Below are 21,118 nucleotides of genomic sequence, written 5' to 3'. Positions count from 1 at the left end.
TATGGCGGCCACTTTTCGATGGAGGCAAGGTGCCCGTGTGCTGTGCGATGTCAGTGCATGTTAAGGAAACCCAGTTGGTCAAAGTGTCTGGAGCCCTTCTTCACTGTGGTGTCTCTCAAAGAGACCCTGTAAGCCAGACCAAACCCTTATCCTTGAAATTGTTTAGCTCAGCACGTGACACTTCATAGGGCAATTTTAGATTTGACATTGGAGAAAAGAAATCTTTGTAAAAGTGGATAACAGAGAATCAAGTTTGTTTGGGTCAAGAGAGAGACATTTTTTCGACAATTTGTCCTGTCTGTAAAGATTAGAGAACAAACTACCTATATCCCTGCAAATCTTGCACTCACTGTGCTACCTGAAGAGCCCTGAGAGACATTTAATTAAATGGTTGCTTAAAGGGCAACTCCGGTGGTTTTTTAATCATTTTGTGTTTTTAGTTGAATTACATTCCTCAGTATGTCCTCACGAATAATCATAGATGAAGGTGAGTCACGGCGTCTGTATCGATTAAAAATAAAACGGGCTGCTGAGCGTTAAATATTCTCAAGTTTTTGGGTGTCATTTGATGTATACATCAGACACGTATACAAAGCATATACAGTCAAATCTCGATATAACGAATCCCGCAGGGCCGCAAAAAATTGTTCGTTATTTTGAAATATCGTTGTAATGAAAAATCTGCGATTATAAGCCAGTGGTCAAACCTAAGTATGAAAATGACGTACCTTGGCAGTAGGCACGTGTGTAGACGAGCAAAACCTCAAGTGAAAATGTTTCACTAACTCCAAAGCTAATTTATTTGAAGAAATCAAATATTTTCTTCTGCTGTGCGCAGCAAACACGACCGCGCACTACGTTACACCACTACAGCACATACACCTTCCACTTTCCGGAAGACCTCATTGCGTGCGTGACTACACCGAGCGATGAAAGTACGGACTTCGTCCATGCGAAAAAAAAAAAAAATATCAAAGTTCTCTTTGACCCCATTTTCAATGCCCCCTGCACTTTTAAAATCTTGTCTCAGTCTTCCATAATGATCGCGGCAGTCGATGGGGCAATGGTAGCTGTCTGTAGAAGCCGAATCGCTTTTTCCCTGCATCGATTTCTTGCAGTGAAAGCAGCTACGTTCATATCTTCTTGGCACTTTGCTGGCTAATATCATCGCCAATCTCGCACAAACTTCGCAATAAGATAATCTGTGGCAAAAAAATTAAAATACCATCCCGCACGCGCAAACGCACAAACGACCGAGCCACATATGGCACACAACACAGGAATAAAAAAACGCAGGCGGCTAGGCCTGCTGGCTACTGCGTAATAAACCATAGCTTCATGGTGGCACTAGGAGCTGGTCCTAGATGTCCTGATGATAATAGCTACAGCCCACGGGCCATACACACAGAATCGGCAGTTTCTGTTTCATTTCACGCGAGAGTTCCAGGCTGCGGAGTTGTTAATTTTAGCCGAATTCGTAATACTGATGTTCCAAAATTATAGACGAAGAAATAAAATGCGTTCGTTATTCTAAAATATACGCTATTTTGAAATTCGTAATTCTGAAATTATTTAACATTGAAAACATAGCAAATCTGCCGGGGATTCTTTAAAAATTCGTTAATTTGAAAAGTTTGTTAATGTGGTGTTCATAATAACGTGATTTCACTGTATCAGACCCACACTTGAATATGCCTGTGTGGCATGGGTGTCATTTGATGTATACATCAAATGACACCCATGCCACACAGGCATATTCAAGTGTGGGTCTGATATATGCTTTGTATGCCTTAAGTTTTAATGGGCTTACCCATGCGATATTTTAAAACACCCAGCTTTTTATGTGCTGTAGAGCATATACTGTCAATGTGCTTTGTCCATTTTAGTCTGGAAGTAATCGTTACGCCTAAGTATTTATATTCACTTACCTGCCTGACTAGGTTTCTGTTTATGTTACAGTAGAATCTCGATGATACGATTACGGCTGATATGAATTTCGGGATGATACGAATTTTAAGAATGCTTTGAACGCACTACATTGTATAGAATACGTTAAGATTCGGGGTGATACGAAGAGTTTTTGAACCCGGCGTGGTTGATACGAACGTGCAAACCAGTGGTGCATGCGAGTGGGCCGGCGCGGCTGGCCTCAAGAGGGTAACGTACCCGACGCGGCCGCCGCTAACTCCTCTCCAACCCTGCCGCGAATGATACGAATGAACGTTGTACAAACGCACACAGCCTCCGAGCAGCAGCTCAGCGCAAGAGCTCACGGGGGGAGAGGGTACCCACCGCGGCCGCTGCCTCTACTCTCCAACCCCCCTCCCCCCAATCCGCTAGCCACCATACCCCCCTCCCCCCCCCCCCCCCTCTTTTTGGTAGCAAACCGACCAGCACTAGACAAGGGCGGCCGAGGCGAGGCATGTGCCCCGTCGTGTATGTGACTGATTTGCTGGCAGCTCATTGGTCTATCGAAAAGTTGTCTCTCCAGCTGTTCCCAAAAGGCCTGTGACGCTGGCTGCCGCTGCAGTACTCCGTTCGCCGCTTCTTTCTGTCCGTCACTGTGACTTGAGCCCAAACGTTAGAAAGACGCAAGCGTTCGCTGCTGTCGCAATGTCGCGGTAGCATAAAGCCCGTTCTTTTAAAGAAAAGCTTGATGTGCTGAAGAGAGTTGACAAAAACCCTAAGAAAAAGCGTGTCGACTTAGCAAAAGAGCTAGGGTTGGCACTGTTGACGCTCTGCACCATTGCTGGGTAGCGAGACGTCATCTTGAAGAATGTGCAGCACTTCGGTGCGAACGTGAAGCAGGCTGAAAGAGGTTCTGCTGACTTGTTTCCGCGAAGTGGCAGCGGCCGGCGTCAACGTGAACGGCAAGGTGCTGTGTGAAAAAGCTGACGCCATCGCGATTTCGCTTGAAATTGAAAATTTCCAAGCGTCTGGGGAATGGCTGCACCGGTTTAAGAAGCGGCACGAACTTGTCTACCGGGTTGTCTCAGGTGAAGGCAAGAAAGTGGACCAGTCAGCTGTAGATGAGTGGCTGAACACGCTGCCGGCGCTGATTTCGGAGTACGCGCCACGCGACATATTTAATGCCGACGAGGCGGGCCTCTTTTTCAACCTTCAACCGGAAAGAAGTTTGGCGGCCAGAAAAGCAAGGAGAGAGTACTCTTTTGCTGCAACTCGGATGGATCCGAGAATCTCCAGCTTACCGTCATCGTAAGTCGAAGAAACAGAGGTGTTTCTGATCGGCAGAGCGTTTGCCTGCCTTTTACAAAGGTAACAGAAAGGCGTGGATGACTGGAGATTTTTTTCCGCGAGTTCTTGACAAGCCTTGATCAGAAAATGGCGTCAAGAAACAGGAAAATTTTGCTTTTCATAGACCAGTGCTCTGCCCACCCAAAGGAAATTACATTCAATAACGCGAAAGTCAGGTTCCTGCCGGCGAACACTACCAGCCATTTTCAATCACTGGACGCTGGGATAATTAGAAATGTAAAACATCATTTCAAAGGACTTCTAGTGAGGCGTCTGCTGGCGAAAATTGACCGTAAAGAAGCAAACTTGCGGATCAGTCTCTTAGATGCTTTGCACTTTCTAGCCATGTCGTGGGATAGTGTAACTTCAGACACAATCTCGAACTGTTTTAGAAAGTGCGGATTTGCCATCGGACTTGATGCGGCTTCGGCAGGAGATTGTCAAGAGCCAGACTGATGGCTGGCTTGGGACTTCGTTACTGCGGACGACAACGTCGCGATCGGTGGGCTGAAGTCTATTGAAGGCTTGGTCAATGAAGCGTATGATTGAGAAAATGAGCCTGACAGTTATGGTGACGCTGACGACGAGTGTGATCAGCCGCCGTCAACGGCAGATACTCTTCACACTTTGGACGTTCTGCGCCGCACCGTAAGTGCCGGCAGCATGAGCGACGAAACCGCTGCACGGTTATATGCCTTTCAGGCGGGGCTTGTCCGCGACATCAACGGCAAAAAAGTGCACACAAGCATTACGGACTTTTTCGGCCGCAAGTAGTTCACCATAATAAAGTTTGGTTCATTTTCAATTCATTCCCATGTGGAAGTTGACTTGTTTTGGATCATACGAATTCGGGATTATACGAATATTTTGCGTGCTCCCTTGGAATTCGTATCATTGAGATTCTACTATATACTGAAATTCAAGTTTATAATTTTATTTGTAATTCTAACTGCAACAGTTTTCTCAAAGTTAATGGCCATCGCCCAGAAGTATTTTTAAAAAGTAAAAACAGCAAATCGAAACTGAAACTGCTTTCATGGCTAGAAAAAAACGTCCCAGTTGACGAAATGGTGACGTCACACTCAGTATTATAAAAAACACTCGTACGTGCGTTGGATGGTGAAATTAAAGTATGGAAATCATAACGCACTGCATAAAATGTCTGAGGTAGTTCAATATAAGCGTCACAATTTCATAATCACGCGGGAAGTGGACAGTAACCCCGGTGATACTGATTGTGACATCAGAAACTCAGTGTTGCCCGCAGAAATACACTAAACTTAAGCCATGAAAACTGCATACTTTAAAGGCGTGTTGCGTGTGAACGGATTATCATACGGTGCCCAAATTTTGTAGAATGCGTCAAGACAGAGAGGAGAGCCTACAGTAAAAATTTTTACTACAATATTCGAATGTCAAAAAAACCTCCGGAGTTGCCCTTTATGTATGATATAGCAAATGTTTTATGGCTGCTTCTCGTGGTCTTAGTTCTTCGTCCTTACTGCTTTTGTAGCGTTTTGCCTCTGCCTCTCTGTCTCTGCCTCTTGGTAGCGGTTTTGTTGCATTGCCTCTCGTAGTTGACATGATGAGGGGACAATGAAATGCAGACAGATGACAGCTGAATGCGAGGACGAACACGCGTGGAGAGTGCCCTTTGGCACCGGTCAATGACCTCACATTGCATGCGTGCTTCAAAAGGCCCTTTCCACGTGCAGCCGCTTTCTCCGTACTGCTGCCTATGAACAGTCGTGTTTTGGTACTTTGGAGGTGGTGGCATGCAGATGGCTCTTTTGATCCGTGAGGGGCTAGTAAAGCTTTAAAAACTGCATCGATGCCTCAGACTGGCAACTAGCTGAGCCCCGTTTTAAGAGACATGGATGCAACAGACAATCGAATATCAGAGACAGCATTCACCCGAATGGTTAGCTGCACTTTCATTAATTGGAGCTGCTTTTTAACGGACATTGGGTGTAGACGACAATTGGCTATAAAGGAGCCTTAACGTTTGGTAATCCGTCTTGCTTCTAACACCAGTTAACATTAGATGCGGCACCTTCCATCGCCAAGTTCAGTATCAGCTACAGTGAAAGCAAGAGAGTCATTATTAATTATAACTTTAGCCAACAAAGAGCAGATCAGTCAACTCTGAAATAGCTAAAAAAAGGGGCTTCTTTTAGTCATTTCAGTGGGAATGAAACATAGAGAAGCTCTTCAGGCTTGCCATAAAGAGCACAAGTGTGACTGCGTATGCAAGCATATTGGGAGCGCGTGTTGGATTCTTCAATTAGTGGAGCTTCCTATCAATAATTACCATAGGTGTTGTGTTGACTAGTCTGAAGAATATAGTGGAAATTGTTTATTATGTTGCGTTTCTGTACGAGTGACAAATCTATCTGGTAAATACAAAGGAAGTGCTCAGCTGGTGCCACTGACACAAACACGTCATTGTGCCTAGAAAGTGGTATATAGCCAAGCAAAGACCAAAACAAATGACATAAAAACAGAAGTGGTTCTGCTCTGGCCAGGACAAATAAACTGCTCTTTGTGCTGTTCAACCAGTTTCAACTCCACTCAGAAACGCCTCGTTTGCTTTGTCAAACAAGCCTAAGTTTCTGAGGGATATTTCTGCTGGTGATGTTTTATAGTTCTGGCTGCTTCGGCGGTAAGCTGGTTACGTTTACGATTTTGTGGTGCTTTCTTTACTTTTTGTAGTGTTAGCAGACACATAGCTTAGTTGCAAATTGCCAGTTGCGATTCCACGTCACATTGCGATTGTAGTTGGTGCAAGCATAGTTTGCCAGCGTTTACAGCTTTGGCACATGAGGAGGCTCTTGGCCTGATTTTCCAGCTGGGAGAGGCTGTGTTGAACAGCATCAGTGCAGCCACGAAGCAGACCAAGATTTACAACTATTTCAGCAGTAAATGAACGTAAGGTGTGGTCAGAGTGGTGGTCCACCAACCAAATTCAATATGTAAATGAAAGCTATGATAACGCTTTTATGACATCATGTAGCCCTTTTTTTTTTGCGTATTTTAGCCGTAGGATGCCTGTGCTGGGTCTGGTTATAAAACATGCATGTGGTACCCTGCTTATAAGGGACCTCTCATATAAGAGACAAAAACTACCCCCCAGTCCATGTTCCTTATAAAGGGGTTCAACTGTATTTTAGGGCCTTGTTGAGCAGAAAGTCTTGGCATTGTGAGCACGCCTCTGGCAGCTGGTATTGGGATGTCATGACATCAGTCCCAGAGGATCCCAGGCCAGACACTCCTAAGCCGTGTCCAGGGGCCTTTCATGTAATGTGGCGACATGGCAGCATATGCTAACGACTGTGTGTGTGGTAAAAAAATAGGCACAGATGAAAGGATGAAGCCTGGATGAGGATCCACAAATGGGGCTGCTTGACCTGTCACGTTACACCTTTCTAGGCAGAGCTTAAGTGTTCCACATTTTCTCACGGGGCTAGTGACCAAAACTTTTTTTGCGTGATAAATAATTTTGGAGTTCTCTGCAGATCCTGGCAGCATGAGTATTTTCCAGCGAATCCCACTCGCCTGCCATCCCTGGGATGTGTTCAGCATTGGTGATTGTGGAGGCTGCCCCACAAGGGGAAGCGTTGTAAAACGAGATCCTGATTATTGTCACATGCAGTACAGATGTGTTGCAAAGTTTATGCCATGCAAAGGGCCATGCAGATGCAGATCTCTCTTAAAATATCAGAAAAGTAACCGCAAAACATTTTGCAGCAAAATGATTTACGCAGATGCGGTTGCTACGAAGCTTTAGGCATGCTAAGTGTAGCCAAAAATGCAAGAAGGGATGGGAAGCATGTTTCCAGACACGTGGGGAGATTTGACAGCAGTGAAACAATGGTCACATTTTGCGGTGGAACACTCTGGCCACACCAAAAAGTATTCTCTCGGCTTCACGGTTCACTTGTTCTGGCTTATGCGCATGTGGCAGGCAGTTAAAGCGATGTTTGTTCAGGGGGCCTATCTTTGCTGGATCGGTGCGATTTAATTATTTTCTGCTGCCAGGGTGGTGCAAAAGAGCAAAGTTTCACGGCAGCAACATGGTTAGTGGCCACATCTGTAGCCTGCATGGTAGGTCATGCGTTCCTCCAATGGATCTGCTTGGTCCTATGCTGCAAAAATTCACTCTTTCAGTGCACTGAAGGCAATGTGCATTTAAAGAAGGATGCATCATCATCAGCCTGATTATACCCACATCAGAGCCTCCCTTATTCCTCCAATGCAGCTGTGCTAGCTGCATCCACTTGACCCCTGACAACTTCTTGACCTCATCCGTCCACCTAACTTTCCACCGCCCCCTGCTACGCTTTCGTTCCCTTGAAATCCACTTTGTTGCCCTAAGCGACCATCTGTTATTCTCTCTACGCACTACATGTGCTGCCTATGCCCATTTCTTCTTCTTGATTTCCACTAGAATGTCAGTGACTTGAGTTATTTCTCTGACCCACTCTGCACGCTTCCTATCAATGTTACCCGTGCCATTTTTCGTTCCATAGCCCTCTAGTAGAACCCTCTTGGTTAGCCTCCACGTTTCAGCCCCAAAGGTGAGTACAGGTAAGATGCAACTGTTGTATACTTTCCTCCTGAGCGATACCGGTAAGCTGCTAATCATAATCTGCGAGTGCTCGCCAAATGTGCTCCATCCCAATCTTATTCTCCTTATTATTTCCCTTTCATGGTCTAGATCTGCAGTTACAGTCGAACCTCGCTATAATGAACACGGGTATAGTGAATTATCAGATAAGACGAACTAAAATTGAAGTTTGGTTGGTCTGTGTTTAATTTCTATGGGAGTTATTTCTTTATAACGAAAGCAAAATTTCAAAATTTGGTGCTGGATCGGTTATTACGAAGAGGCTTTTTGCTTTAAAACAACAAAAAATTCTTAAAGGAGCTGGAAAAACATAAGAAACGCAATTTCTTGATCAATCGAATCGCCCGCCGCAGAGGTGTTTTAAATCGCTTGCGTGGTCTCGTGCCGCATCATTTAGCGGCAGCAGCAACAGAAACTACCATCAACGGCTTATGGCCTCAGAGATCACACCCCCCCGCTTGACGATCTCGGAGGTGGAAAACTAACGCCACTGGCCTATATTTTTCAAGATAGCACCTCCGCACGCTGTGATCTCGAAGGTCATGAATGGCCGTGGCCAGGAGTCCGGCCACGAATTGGCCGACAGGCATGTGGCTGGCATTTCATCACCATTGCCCGTCTTGACATCAATGCCTGCTGTGCCTCTGCCACTGTGACCGTCCCGTGTGCGCACGCTACACTCCCAGAGTCCATTTGCTCCGTCGCACAAATGATGCGGAGAGTTAAGATCCTGTAGCATTCGTTTTGCTCTCCAACATGGAACGAAATGCGAGATTTCATGCTTTTACCAAGCTTTTAATTTTAAAAATTGTGCGTTTTCACACCTTTGTGTTGTCCATATTAGTGCACATTTTGTTTCATTTTATTAGCGGACTTATTTACTGGAATTTGGGCACACACTTTTATAACGAATATCGGATATAACAAACAAATTTTCGTGCCCCATTCTACTTCGTTATAATGAGGTACGACTATACCACCTGTCCTAAGTAGACATATTCGCCTACTACTTCCAGTACTTCGCTACCTGATGTAAACTGCTGTTCCTTCCCGAGGCTGTTGAACATTACCTTAGTCTTCTGCATATTGATTTTCAGGCATTATTTGCGGTTCATCCCCCGAGTTGCTTAGCAAGGCAAGGTCGTCAGCAAATCGCAGATTACTGAGGTATTCTCCATCTACCTTTATCCCTAACTGCTCCCATTCCAAGTCTCAATGCTTCATCTAAGCAAGCTGTGAATAGTACTGGGGAGATCGTGTTTCCTTGCCTAACACCTTTCTGTTTGGGAATTTTGTTACTTTCTTTATGAAGAACTATGGTTGCTGTGCAGCCGCTATATATATCTTCCAGCACTTTCACGTACGGCTCGTCTACCGCCTGATTTCGCAATGCCTGCATCACCGCCGAGGTTTCAACTGAGTCAAATGCTTTTTCGTAATCAATGAATTATGTATAAGGGCTGGTTATATTCCGAGCATTTTTCTATCACCTGGTTGATGGTATGAATATGATCGCAGTAGAGTACCGTTTCCGAAAACCTGCTTGATCCTTTGCTTGATTACAGTCTAAGGTTGTCTAAGGTTGAGGTAATTGCTAATAGAAATTAGTGATTACCTTAGTAAATAATTTATATGTAACAGACAATAAGCTGATTGGTCTGTAATGTTTAAGGTCCTTAGAGTCCCCTTTCTTATGAATGAGGATAATGTTTGCATTCTTCCATGGTTCCGGTACCGTCGATGACACCAGGCACTGTGTATACAGGGTGGCCAGTTTTTCTAGCATGATATCCCCCCCGTCCTTTAACAAATCTGTAGTTATCTGATCCTCTCCAGCTGATTTCCCCCTTTTCATAGTTTCTAATGCTTTTTTGACCTCGTTCTTCGTCACTGGTGGAACGTCTGACTGTTTTTCCCTACCCCCAATCTCATTACGGTCCTGACTACTTTGGCTACTGTAGAGATCTGTATAGAACTCCTTGGCTACTTTGACTATCTTATCCATGTTTGTGATGACGTTGCCCGCCTTGTCCTTTATCGCATACATCTGGCTTTTGCCTATGCCCAATTTCTTGTTTACCGCTTTGAGGCTTCGCCCGTTCTTGACAGCATGCTCAATTTTCTCCATGTTATACTTCCTTATATCGGCCACGCTGTGCTTTGATTAGCTTTGATATCTCGGCTAATTCTATCTGGTTTGTTTGATTGGAAGCTTTTATACTCTGGCGTTTCTTAATCAAATATTTTGTCTCCTTAGACAGCTTACCGGTATCCTCTCTAACTATCCTAACGCCTACTTCTACAGTGCACTCAGTAATGATACCTCTGAAATTATTGTTCATTGCTTCTAGGGTATTGTTGCCATCCTCGGTTAGAGCTGATTATCTATTCTGTAGCGAGATCCTGAAACCTTCTGCCTTCCCCCTCACCGCTAATTCGTTGATGGGTTTCTTTCTTACTAATCTGTTGCGTTCCTTCCTCAGATTTAGGCTAATTCGGGACCTCACTATCCTGTGGTCACTGCATCGTACTTTCCCGATTACCTCCACATCTTGCGTAATGGCGGCTGTTGAACATAGTGTAAAGTCAATTTCATTTTTAGTCGCCCCGTTAGGACTTTTCCATGTCCATTTCCGGTTCTTCCGTTTGCTGAAGAAGGTATTCATGATTCTTAAGTTAGTATTGCGCTCTGCAAACTCAACTAGTAACTCCCCCCTGCTATTCCAAGAGCCAATGCCATAGTCACTTACTGCCTGGTCTCCTGCCTGCTTTTTTCCTACCTTGGCATTGAAGTCGCCCATTAGTACAGTATACTGCGTCTTTACTTTTCGCATTGCCAATTCTACATCTTCGTAGAAGCTCTCGGCTGTCTGGTCATCATATGTACATGTGGGTGCATAGGCCTGTACAACCTTCAGTTTATAGCGCTTATTAAGCCTAATTTTGATGCCCTCCACCCTCTCATTAATACTATAGGATTCACACTGTATTACCCGTTATATACTTATTGACAAGGAAACCTACTCCTAGTTGTCGCCTCTCCGGTAAACCTCGATAACACAGTACATGCCCAGTCTTCAGTACAGTTTATGCCTGATTAGGCCTCCTAACCTCACTAAGCCCTATGACATCCTATTTCATACCTTCTAGTTCCTCTAACAGCACTGCTAAACTAACTTCACTAGCCAGGGTTCTAACGTTAAACGTCGCCAGGGTCAGTTTCCAATGGCGGCCTGTCCAGCCAGAAATTCTTAGCACCCCCTGCTGCGTCACAGGTCTGACCGCCGCCGTGGTCAGTTGTTACGCAGCCGCTGGTGACTGAGGGCCGGGGTTTTATGGAGCTTATCATAGGAGGTTGCGGCCAATTACTGCACCAGGGTGGCCAACTGCTGTTCTGATGTGGGAGTGCGTTGCCGGAGGTGTTCACCGGAATCAGGTAAACACCTGTTTATGCAATTCCATCAACACGCGGATTTTATTATTATTTTTTTTATCCGGTGGAGAATTGCGCGGCATTGGGATTTGAGCCCCGGTTCTCTTGCATGCGAGGCGGATGTTCTATCGCTACGGCATGCTGCGCCACCATACAATAAAGTACAGTACAGTAAAAGTGCAGCTGTGGATGTGATGGTCGAAACGGTGGGACGTGCCACCGAACACTTCTTTTTTTTAATTCTCCGGGGCAAAAGTGGGTGGTGAATTCATTATGCGAGGGGGTTGATTACACGACAAATACCGTATCATTTTTCACGATCGCAAGTGGCATCTCAAGCAAATTTCTGTATATCGAACTACTTCGCTATCCCCTTCGAATTCAATACTATATCTGGGTTCTACTGTAAACACCCTAGCATGCGGTTAGCGCTGCTAATAACACTGTTCTTCCCTTTCAATTCAACTGTGCAGTTCTCAGGGCAGTCGAACCACACGAGGGTCTGGTCGGCGTTCGCGATCTGACACTATATATTGTTGTGCTTGAGCTGAGCAGCTTGTCGGTGTAGTCTGGGCTGGCACAGCGTGGTCCTTCGTCAAAAGGATAGGCCCTTCCTTGCACGTGCCATGGCCTGACTTCACGTGCGGCATGTTTGTTGTCAATGCGTAGCCATTGTTCCGCATATCATTGCACAGCAGCCCGGGATACGGCTTGCCTTGATAAGCACGCCTTTTGTAGCTGGTGTTCTTCAACGCATCCTTCTGGTTGCACCATCTTCGGATGCATTTCTGGTGCATGGCGAATTTTCTACCCGCTGCACGCTTGCCGTGTCCCAGGGCAAACTCTCCGTCTAAAGCCTGTCGTGTAGCTACCAATATGCTCTGTCCATCGGGTTACAATGGCAACGCTCGACGGCAATTCACGAAAAACAAAGCACAGACCACACAGGAGCCAGCCACCACTATGCACGTCCCTTTGACAGTCGCAAAACAAAGCAGGGGTGGCTGAGGTTGGCGATGCCGATATGGATTGTGAAAGTTCGTCGTAGCAGAGTGAAAGTATAATAATGATAATGACTTCAGGCACCATTCGTGGGCGGCATCTGACAGCTCTTGTGCACGTGCATTTTGAAGGCTATTCCCGCGTGGGTTATAGAGAGTTTGGGTGCATTCCTTACACTGATGTTTTGTTTTAAATATCTGCTTTGGGAAATAGGGGGTGCAGCCCATACACGGGTGCAGCCCTTACACAGGCTTGTATGGTAATACTTTGTAAAGTATAACAGTATCTGTCACCCTTTTTTTCGCGAACCGTGCCGTAAGGAAAGGAAGGAAGGTAGGAGCGAAAGCGGAAAGAGAAAAAGGCGTGCAGTAGTGGAGGGCTACGTAGTAATTTCGACCACTCGAGGATCTTTAACCTGCGCAGACATCGCACAGCACACGGACGCCTTTTTGTATCGCCTCCATCGAAACGCAGCCAGCGGCGGTTAGGGCCAGAGTAGCTGGGCGTCTTAGCCAACGTGCGGTGGGGCAAATAAAATGTACTTTGCAGGTGTGATGCAGCTGATGGCGAAGGCGTACCTGACGTGGCAGGACCCCCGCTACCTGGAGTCGTGCCTCCGTTCGGGACAGATGATCTGGGAGCGGGGCCTTTTGCGCAAGGGCCCCGGTATCTGCCATGGCATTGGGGGCAGTGGGTACGCTCTGCTGTTGCTCTACCGGCTGACCACGGACCTCCGCTGGCTGCACCGGGCCCGCCACTTTGCTGAATTCATGTTCACCGATGAGTTCAAGCAGGCCCGCACCCCCGACTGCCCCTACAGCCTGTTCGAGGGACTTGCCGGCACCGCCTGCTTCCTGGCCGACCTGCTTGAGCCACGCAGTGCTGCCTTCCCCCTGGTGGACCCCTTCTAATTGCTCTTGGTGGCTGTTGTATCTTGGAATGCAATCCATACTTGATGTTCACTGTATTTATTTTTTCTTTTTTTAAGCAGATTGGCTGTGCTTCTATCTGCCATGCAGTGGCAGTGGGGGTGAGTGACAGCCAGCCTCATTGTGAGATCATTTAACACAGCTGACAACCTTTACCTAGCCACGGAAATGTCAAAGAAGAGAGCACTGCACTTGGAGGTCATCACATGATGGCCTAAAGCAGGTGTCATCTGTCTTTCTCTGTGGGAGTTTGACCATCACAGAAACCATGTTCAGACTTCTTAGGGAGATCCCCGTTTTTAAGTGGTCAACAGGTTTTTTTGTGTGTGTTTGCAGTATCTCTGTTTTGTAAGCATCCACATGAGTTACTGTGAATTTTTCATTCTTCATTGCTGCTTGTTTATTTGGGAAGTTGTTGAAGTTGGTTAGGCAGCTTTTACCAGCCTGACTGCATGTTTAATGGTTAGTGCTTGTGACATTCATGTAAATGGTGCATGGAAAGAGAGCCCAGTTATTTTTGTTTGTGGTATGACTGTATGTAAAGTATTCCGCTCAGTTTGGACTCTTGAGTTGCAAATACCATGTGAGGGCAGCTACAGTCGCTGACTGATTTTTCTGAACCTGCCTGATTATTTGGCCTCTGCCATGGCGCTTTTGCGTGCTCTATAGAGTCAGTATATAAACACCGACCAAAATTTGAGGCATTTGATATGTTTCTCATTCTGTTTCTCTCGCTGTGAAAAATTCCACAACGTTGCGGCCATTTTGTTTTTCTGCAACCTTCAACCCGCATTGCATGCACTCTTGATAGCTGCAGCAGGTTGCAACTTGCACGCCGGAGTCCTCCACTACGCCATCCCCCATAGCCTGAGTCGCTTTGGGACGTTAAACCCCACGAACCAAACCATCAGGCCTTCTCTGTTCCCTCCTCTGTTGCGCACAGTATGAGTGCATTTATATCATGTCACGACTTGTGTGTAGCTGTGAGACTTCAGTTGGGTGTCCTGCCTCCGAGGAAGCTTTGCGTTCAAAATCCAAACGGAAAAACAGCGTCCCTTCCTTTTTTCTTTCTTAAAATCAACGCATGCAGCAGACGACTTTCATTGTTCCCGCGGACACAGGCACCACCACTACTTTTTTTTTCACGCGGTAGGATTTTTTTCCTTCCGCGTGAAAAAGGTGCTGACGAAGAGGCCTCTTTGTTGGAACATTGTACTGCTCCGACCATTGTGTGGTTTCCTCGCAGAAACAGATTGACCAGTTTTTCCAGCCACTGAGTAAATAAAGTAATGTTTTTATTGTGAATTGTTTTTTTTTTTTTCTGATTGTTTTTTTATTTTGCCACTTTCAGGGCCTGTCGAGGGTACGAGAAATCGGTCGGCGACCGTATGTCCACTCATAACCAGGTCTGCTGCTTAGTGATCAGCCAATGCAGCATACCATGTGTACTTGCTTGTCCTCAAAAGTGTTTTCATGCTGAGGTATCATGAAAGAAGGCTATTTTGACTATCGAAATTGTAGGCATGAAAACATTCTGAAAACTGACTGCCCCAGAGGTGCACAGAAGTGGCAGCAGGTTTTACAAGTTGTCATCGTAGAAGGAGTCTTGCCTAGACTTCTTTTTTTCCACAAAAAATGCGAAGCAGTGTCCTCACATGTGCGTAAATGAGGTGTGTGAAGCAGTTGGCACGTGTATATTTGATACATTCACTGCGATGTGGGTTACATACAGGAGAGGGAATTCAGAATATATGCAGAGGTCAGTGCAGTGAAATCTTGTTCATTAACTAGAAGCACAATCGTGGCAGACGCTCATTAATTTCAACTATGGCAGGCCTTGCTTTGGTCACTGCACCTATTCAAATTGATCACTGCTGATCTATGCTTTAAATCTCCAATTTCGACATGTTGGAATCGTTTCTCGTGCACCTAGTGCCACAAAGTGGTTAACCCTAGGCACTGCACTTGTACAACCAGTTTAAATTTTCCCAGTCTGGCGACGTTTTGATTTCTGATGGATCTTTTTGAGAACTAATGTGCATGTGTTGTAAAAAAAGACGTAGTAGTTGCGCCCGAAAAAAAAAAAGTGCAACTCGTGGTAATGCAGCAGACATGAGGTCTCGCCAAAGCAAGACCTGGCGTGGCCGCAGCTATGCTGTGAAGAGGCGTAGATCTCCTCATAAAAAAATCAGCCTGCCATGATACTTAAACTCATGTTATCCCTATGCCACGGGCACGAGTTGCCAACTCTGTTCGCTCCTTTCATATGGGAGGGTGACATCAGAATCAGACTGCCAGGGCCGCTTGCATTCTCGTTTCCCCTACGACGCGCAGGCACATCCATATGGCTTGGTTGAATCGTGACTTTATATGTGGGCTGGTAGCTTATGCTTGCGCGTCATACGCTTAACCCTTTCGCTCTCTGACGTTTTTGGCCGTGACGCACCCCCAATGGCGGCTTGGTTTCAGGGAACTAGTATATCTGGGAACGAGCATAGCGATTTATTTTTGATTATGATTGCTATACAAATAACATAGTCAACGGAATATGCACATTTTCATGTTCTGTAGGTGTTGTTAACATCATCATTATTATCAGCCTGTATATAAATTAGATAAATGAGGATAATATAAGAACTGCTCGTTACTTCTCTAGAGACCAAATCCGAGCTCGACTGGTATTTATAATCAAAAGAGCCATCGCTCCACCCCACAGTCGAAGGTCCCGCACGGTCAGCTATCCAAAAGTAACCGCGTGCACTGAGGGCATACTTTCGGTGGCCCGCACAATGCAGATAAATGGCACGTTGTAAAATCTAGATGACAGAGAGATGGGCAGAGGGTAAAGCAGCCTCCTTTTCTGCTGCTAGCCGCAAGCAAGAGCGTGGCAAGAGAGAGAGGCAACGGCACGAGCCCCTGAACGTAACACGTCGTAGCAGACACGGCAGCAGAAAAATAAAAACCTGCAAACCTGCAGGACATGGCAGAACATTCCTTGAACCTGTAACCGCATGCACGCGCCGCAAGATCGCTTAGCACGATAGAGTAGTGCGCGCGAAGCGATCGCGCCCCCCAGCACGGGGGTGGGCGCGATCGCTCCATACTCTTCAGTATATACGATCAACACAACGCGGGGCGAAAATACGAACTTGCAGAAAGATTTGACAGATTGCGCAGCCTGCCCAAGCGCGCCAGCTTCGTGTTCAGGTGGAAAGATTTGGAAGCACAATAGAGAACATACCGGTACGTTGGTGACACTATGAGGGCGAAGCGCGGAAACGTACCGGTACGTTCGTGACAGCGAAAGGGTTAAATGATGAGATTAAGTGTCCCCAACAATGTCGCACCTTTCACAATTCAACTAGAGCCAACCAAAGCTAATTCGCAACTAATTTTTTGTTAATTGAGTTGATAAGCAAGACAGGGTATGCCTCCTCCTAGCTCGGTGACACAAAAATGCCTAGAGCATTCCTGTAAATTGACATTGCTCACTTGGTAGGCCAAGCTCACTGGCATTAACTTGTAAGTTGGCACTGTTTTTAGAAAAGCAAGGTTGGAGATGATTACGAGAACAGACGACGCGTTGTGTGAAGGTTTTGCCGAAGTCTCCATGGAGGGCGCTGATGCACAGAGCGGCGCAGCACCCCCTGGCCCAGGTTGTCTCCCCTCTGAGGCAGGGAGATTTTACAGGTGCTTTGACCTTCTGAGTCTGGCTCCATTGGTTGCACGTTTTTCCCGCACAGATTCTCTCCTCTGCATTGTTCAGCACAGAGATATCTTCTAAAACCTAGAAGCACAATTGGTGACCTATTGTTATGCTGCAAAATTGCATGCATCTGCGTACAGAAAACATTTTGTAATGCAGTGGAATTGAATTGTAAATACTGTTAGCGTAGGTTGCATGTGATGCCGTTACTTGCATTTTTTAAATGGAGAGATTTATCAAGTGTTGTGGTGGGACATCCTCTGTAAAGAACAAGCTGCAGGTAAACACTGTACAAGGTAACTGCTAACCACAATCTGTGCTAGTCGTCATTGGTGCATTCTGTGTCTGAAAGGAGGTCCTGAAAGCCACTGCAGGGGAATTTTATTTTGGCTATGATGGCTGCAGATGTGATCAGTGAATACTGTCCCATTGTGAGTGAACTTTTTTTACAATTCCTGCTGTGATTACAATGCCAAAATGTTGCGTAGCCGTCTGGGGCACAAACGAGCACAGAGTGCAAGAACGCACACATCGCACGTGCTTCAGGAGTATGGAACACATTAGGTAAAACTTAATGTAGTCGGCATTGGTTTGCAGTGCTTTTAGATCCTCACCATGCCTGACCACTTGCTGAGGTCTTTAGAAACAAAGAAAGCCACCAGGATGCCTCTTTCCATGCCGCTTCTGGCTTCTGGTTAATGGCTGCTTCTGGTTTCAGGTCAAAAAATAGCATTTCTTGGAAGCGATTCCTTAAACGCTCACTTGAATTACGAGTGGCATATTTTGTTTTTAATATACTACAAAATACTGCTCATACAGAATGAAAAATTTTAAGGTCAGTTGCTTCATGTCAGTGCATACCTCCTTGGGGGCTGAGGGTGACATACAGGGTTGACCATTTTATCCGAGAAAGAAACTGGAACAAGGCATTCTGTTCGGCTGGGAGAACCAGCGAAGCTGCTCTTGTGTGCTTTTCTCAATTCATGCCTTTTGGTGCTTAGGCACATTGTGCTAGGCAGCAACCGTTACCCTTTTGCATCAGTGATGCCAGCCCATTAAAGAGCATTCATTGGACCTTTTTTGGGAATGTGCTTGTTTCCCACGCAACTTCTCATTTTGAGTTTGTTTCTTAAGGGCAGTTTTGTCAAGGTTGGCACATCTTGTCATGTACCGGAGGCGGCAGAAACTGAGAATGCAAGCTATCAAGACGGGGTCTTAAAGTCGTTCTCATAACTGGCATTTTTGATCTTGAAATAGAGTGCATAGGTTGCTTGCTAACCTTGATGAAGGCCACATGAAAATCTTGCTCCATTTTTCTCTCCATGCATTGATATGATTTTTCAGTCAGGCACGTCCAAGGTTTTCCTGTTCACAGTTCTCTTTCACTTGCTTAGGCGAGCTAGAGAAATATGTTAACGCTCCGAGCCTAAAACCCATTATTTTTTAATAACTTGATGAAGGCCAGATGAAAATCTTGCTCCATTTTTCTCTCCATGCATTGATATGATTTTTCAGTTGGGCACATCCAAGGTTTTCCTGTCCACAGTTCTCTTTCACTTGCTTAGGCGAGCTAGAGAAATATGTTAACGCTCCGAGCCTAAAACCCATTATTTTTTAATAACTACATCTCATGGCCAGCCAGTGTAAGACAGGCATGAGACTACATTGCAAAGCTAAAATTCTTCTTGCACATTTCAAGTTTTAAGAATAATCAAGCATACCCAGAAGCTCACTGGAAAAAATGTTAGAGCATAGCTCATATTTCTTTATTGTGCTGTGCTATCTGTGGCTTATCAGCCTTAGGTCGATGGCTGATATTGGTCACTCTGTGGTTACAAGTCATCATCTTAGAATTTTCACTTGTGCACCACCAAATTTTGTACGCACTGCCATCATCACGCTGCGGGGTGGGTGGAAGTCACACTGAACTGATTTCAAGCCAGTAAAATTTGTCGGGCTAGTTGGTTCATAGTTCAATGTAATAAAAAGCTGCACTAATAAGACATGTTTTATAAGACACGCTAATAAGACACGTGTCTTATTAATTCAAGCCAGGTTATTTTAAAGTTGACACATCCTGACCAAGGTGAGAACACTCTTGGCAGGAGAAAGCCCTTTCGTTCATATTGGACTGAAATAATTGATGCTGGGACTGGTGCATACATTGGAATGGGTTTCTCAGTCAAGTCGCTGGCTGTGTTCCATTTCTTGCTAATTGGTATTCACAAGCGTTTGGCTGCTGGGTCAGTGCACTCTGCACGGCTGTTAATTCTCTTTGAAAACTGTGAGGATGACCACCGACAAAATGTTGCATCGCTGGGCCAGTTTTCAGATGCACAGCTCTTAAAGGCAATCGAGTTGTATTTCTTTTGTGTTAGTTGCTCCTAGTTATGTGGAGGGATTGTTTTTCAAAGATTATTATCTTTATATCGGGTCACTTAAAAGAATAATGATGGCGTGCAGACTAGCATTCGGGAACCCTGTAGTGAAAAATGACTGGGCTGAATTCTTACAAAGAGTGGCCCCAAGGAAGCAACGTCCTAAATGAGGCCTCGGAGCATTTCATTCCAACTTTTTTCCTTGTGGCCTTTGGTTACAGCTGGCATATTTAGTGGACTTCATGCTTACAGCAAAAGTAGACTGCAGGGCTGTTAGACAACATGCTGCCAGACTATGTCCAAGAACACGCTCTGATTAAGTGATGCCAAAGCCTCCAACCCAACAGACAGGATATATAACTGACAGATTTATGAAATGCAGTCAGTAAGGTAAACAATACAAGTATAGGATGGGAGAAAGTTAAGCATGCTCTAAACAACCGCCATAGCCTAACAGGGGTGAAGAGGAAACTAAGCATAGGAAACAACTAGGTCCATGTGCTGAAAGACAAAGCAGGCAATTTTATCGCCAGTATGGATAACAAGCCCATTATCTATCCTTAGCACAGGCCAGAACACTGTGTCCCACTGTACTAAAACCAATGTGTAGAATATAGTTAATGTAGCTGAGGAGTTGCATATTGATCTGTACAGTAGCCAAAGTAATCAGCATGGTAATGACAAAGCTTTAGAAGCTATAAAAAATGGGGAAGGAATTGGGCTGGAAAAACTATCCACCCGTATACACTGTGCTTTGTTACCTCGAGTGACCTTATCTTAAGCCACAAGAAAGGGGATGAGAAAAGTGCTCATGTTGTGTCCTTCTACTGCTTGGTCCCTGTTTTTTTCCACTACCTCAAAATGAACAAGATCACACTCACCCAACTTTCAACCTTACTACAGTTGCATCTTCCCTCTACTCACTTGTGGGGCTGAAAGGCTAACGAAAAAGGTTCTACTTAAGTTGAGGACAACACAGTTAATAACAAGAATCTTGCATAGTGGGTCAGGGAACAAATGCGAGTTAATGACATTGTGGGCAGGGCATGTAATAGACCAGTTGCAAAACCTACAAATCTGCTTCCCTGTGAGGCAGGAATTCATGCACAATGGCGACAGAACCTGACTCTGGGCACAGGCCATTGTGAGAAAACAGGTTTTCAGGCATTCTTAACACGGGAAAAAAAGGGGGAGCACCCTGGGGGCAAGGAAAGATTTAGAATAGGGGACCCTAACCGGATAGGGTAATAGAGGGTTCAAGAAGCGTAGCTTGTTGGGATTTGAGCCCGGTCCCCTTGCATGCGAGGCGGATGTTCAACCGCTACGCCACCGCTGCAGCAATATATATATATATATATATATATGTATATATATATATACACCCCAGCCTTAACTGAGCCGTATACGAACGTTACTGCATGGTCTAGGCGTAACGTGTCTAATTCGGGACATAATGGTACTGGACGCTTGGATTCCGACCGCATCATCCCATTTCGCATTCGAAACGCGTCCGGGCAGCGCCCTGGCAGCGCCCTGGCAACTCGACCACCTAATGTGGTCTCTTCCAGAGCCATGCACTACTACTCAGTCTTACTACTTAATTACTGTACTGGTTAGCGGCATCACGCGAAGCATGGAGATTACTTAAGCGTCCCCTAATTTTAAAACCACTTTAAAAATAATTTTAAAAGCCCTCCAATACGGCTCCTCTTTCTGTCTTTCACTCCCACCTTCCTCCCTTCCCTTGTGGCAGGGTTCAGATGTCCACAGTGAGAGATACTGCGCCTT

General features: G+C 45.5%; 1 protein-coding gene across 1 annotated transcript in view; it reads left to right on the top strand.

Annotated features, from left to right (window-relative positions):
* The window catches only part of LOC146210036 (lanC-like protein 3), a 75,496-nt gene extending 54,780 nt beyond the window's left edge, over positions 1 to 20,716 (top strand). Inside the window, exon 5 of the mRNA XM_084606626.1 lies at positions 12,867 to 20,716. Coding sequence (XP_084462752.1) covers positions 12,867 to 13,228 — 362 coding nt within the window. The 3' untranslated portion in view covers positions 13,229 to 20,716. The remainder of the gene's footprint in view (positions 1 to 12,866) is intronic.
* The last annotated feature ends 402 nt before the right edge of the window (positions 20,717 to 21,118 follow it).

Source organism: Amblyomma maculatum, chromosome 1, assembly GCF_055883805.1.
Source record: "Amblyomma maculatum isolate TAMU_Amacu chromosome 1, ASM5588380v1, whole genome shotgun sequence".
In the NCBI taxonomy this organism is placed as follows: Eukaryota; Metazoa; Arthropoda; class Arachnida; order Ixodida; family Ixodidae; genus Amblyomma; species Amblyomma maculatum.
This window is presented reverse-complemented; position numbering and strand designations above follow the sequence as displayed.